The following is a 1,360-nucleotide window of genomic DNA, read 5'->3' on the forward strand; positions in this document are numbered from 1 at the left end:
CAGCCCTCTCGCTCTCTCTCTCTCTCCCCCTGGTGGTGAGGTATCAGGACGGCCATTTTCGGCTGACTCCACGTGGCCTGAGCCACCCCCTCCTGGTCCAATAATAAAGATTTGTGTACCCATTTGCTCTGGATCTCCTCTCTCTTTTCTCTGCAGCACAGCCCGACAAAGAAGAAAAGAGGGGATAGAAAAGGAAAGAAAGAGAGAGAGAGACAGTTACTTATAGCACTGCTTCACCACTTGTGAAATTTACCCCTCTGGATGGGGACAGAAGGCCTGAAACCCGGTACTTGCTCATGGTAATGTGTATGCTTAATTGGGTGCACTGCTACTTGACCCCACTAATCCTGTTTTCAAGAGAGGTTATAACACTTCCAAAAAGAGTGTTTTACACAGATTTTCACAAAAGCTTTACACAGACATTTCTGAAGGCCAAAGTTTTCACAAAGATTTACACAAAGATTTCTTAGAGCCAAGGAAGCATTTTATTGAGAATAAACAAATCCTTTAAATGTAGCATATTAAAGTCATCAACATGGCTGTAACAGACAATAAGATATATATATATATATATATATATATATATATATATATATAACATAACAGCTAATATTAGGAAAAGAGATGATTTATGGAGTCTCTGCCCATAGTGATGTCATTCTTAAAAAAAAAAGTTTCTATATCTCCTGGATATAGAAACAGTGAGGTACAAATTTTTACATCAGCATTATCTTTAGACAATGGCAAAGATGCCTTGGAGAATGATGTTCTAGCAGCAAGAAGAATAGCACCTTCTATAGTAAAATGGCCTGTAGCCACAGTAGCCAGAGCCAGAGCCAGATCCACAGCCATATCCCGTACCACAGCCCCAGCCATAATGGGAGCCAAGTCCACAGCCATAGCCTAAGCCATAGCCACAACCATAGCCAGTTCCATATCTGGAGCCATAATATGGGCCAAATCCACAGCCGTAGCCATAGCCATAGCCACAGGAGTTGCCGTAGTAGTTGCAACACATGTTGTGAAGGGGAGAAAATTCAGGTTGGTCGAGAGGATGTTCCTGAAGTGTGTCTCCTGTCTGTCTGCTCTTAGACCTTTATATACCACTAGTAATTGGCAGGGCATACCATTAATCCCTGACTTAGCCAACAAATATTTAAGGAGTTATGTTGTGCAGCCGGCAAGGTCTGCTTACGATGGGTTTTTGGAATCTCCAGTTGTATTTGAGGAGCATCCTTATCATTTTCTTTGCCAAAGAATTTTCCTGACAGAACCGTGTACTCAGAAGAAAACAGTAGCACCTACCATTCAATATACACCTGCTGTGACAAGATTCTGCAGGAATGTGACCTTTTATTTT

General features: G+C 41.8%; 1 protein-coding gene across 1 annotated transcript; it reads right to left on the minus strand.

The window, feature by feature from the left end:
* Nucleotides 1-462: 462 nt before the first annotated feature.
* On the minus strand, nucleotides 463-1,071 carry LOC107523099 (keratin-associated protein 21-1-like). Its single transcript, XM_016192743.2, has one exon. The coding sequence runs from the start codon at nucleotides 1,016-1,018 to the stop codon at nucleotides 770-772; it is 249 nt and encodes an 82-aa protein (XP_016048229.1). The 5' UTR covers nucleotides 1,019-1,071; the 3' UTR covers nucleotides 463-769.
* Between the last annotated feature and the right edge of the window lie 289 nt (nucleotides 1,072-1,360).

This window comes from Erinaceus europaeus, chromosome 9, assembly GCF_950295315.1.
Source record: "Erinaceus europaeus chromosome 9, mEriEur2.1, whole genome shotgun sequence".
NCBI lineage: Eukaryota > Metazoa > Chordata > Mammalia > Eulipotyphla > Erinaceidae > Erinaceus > Erinaceus europaeus.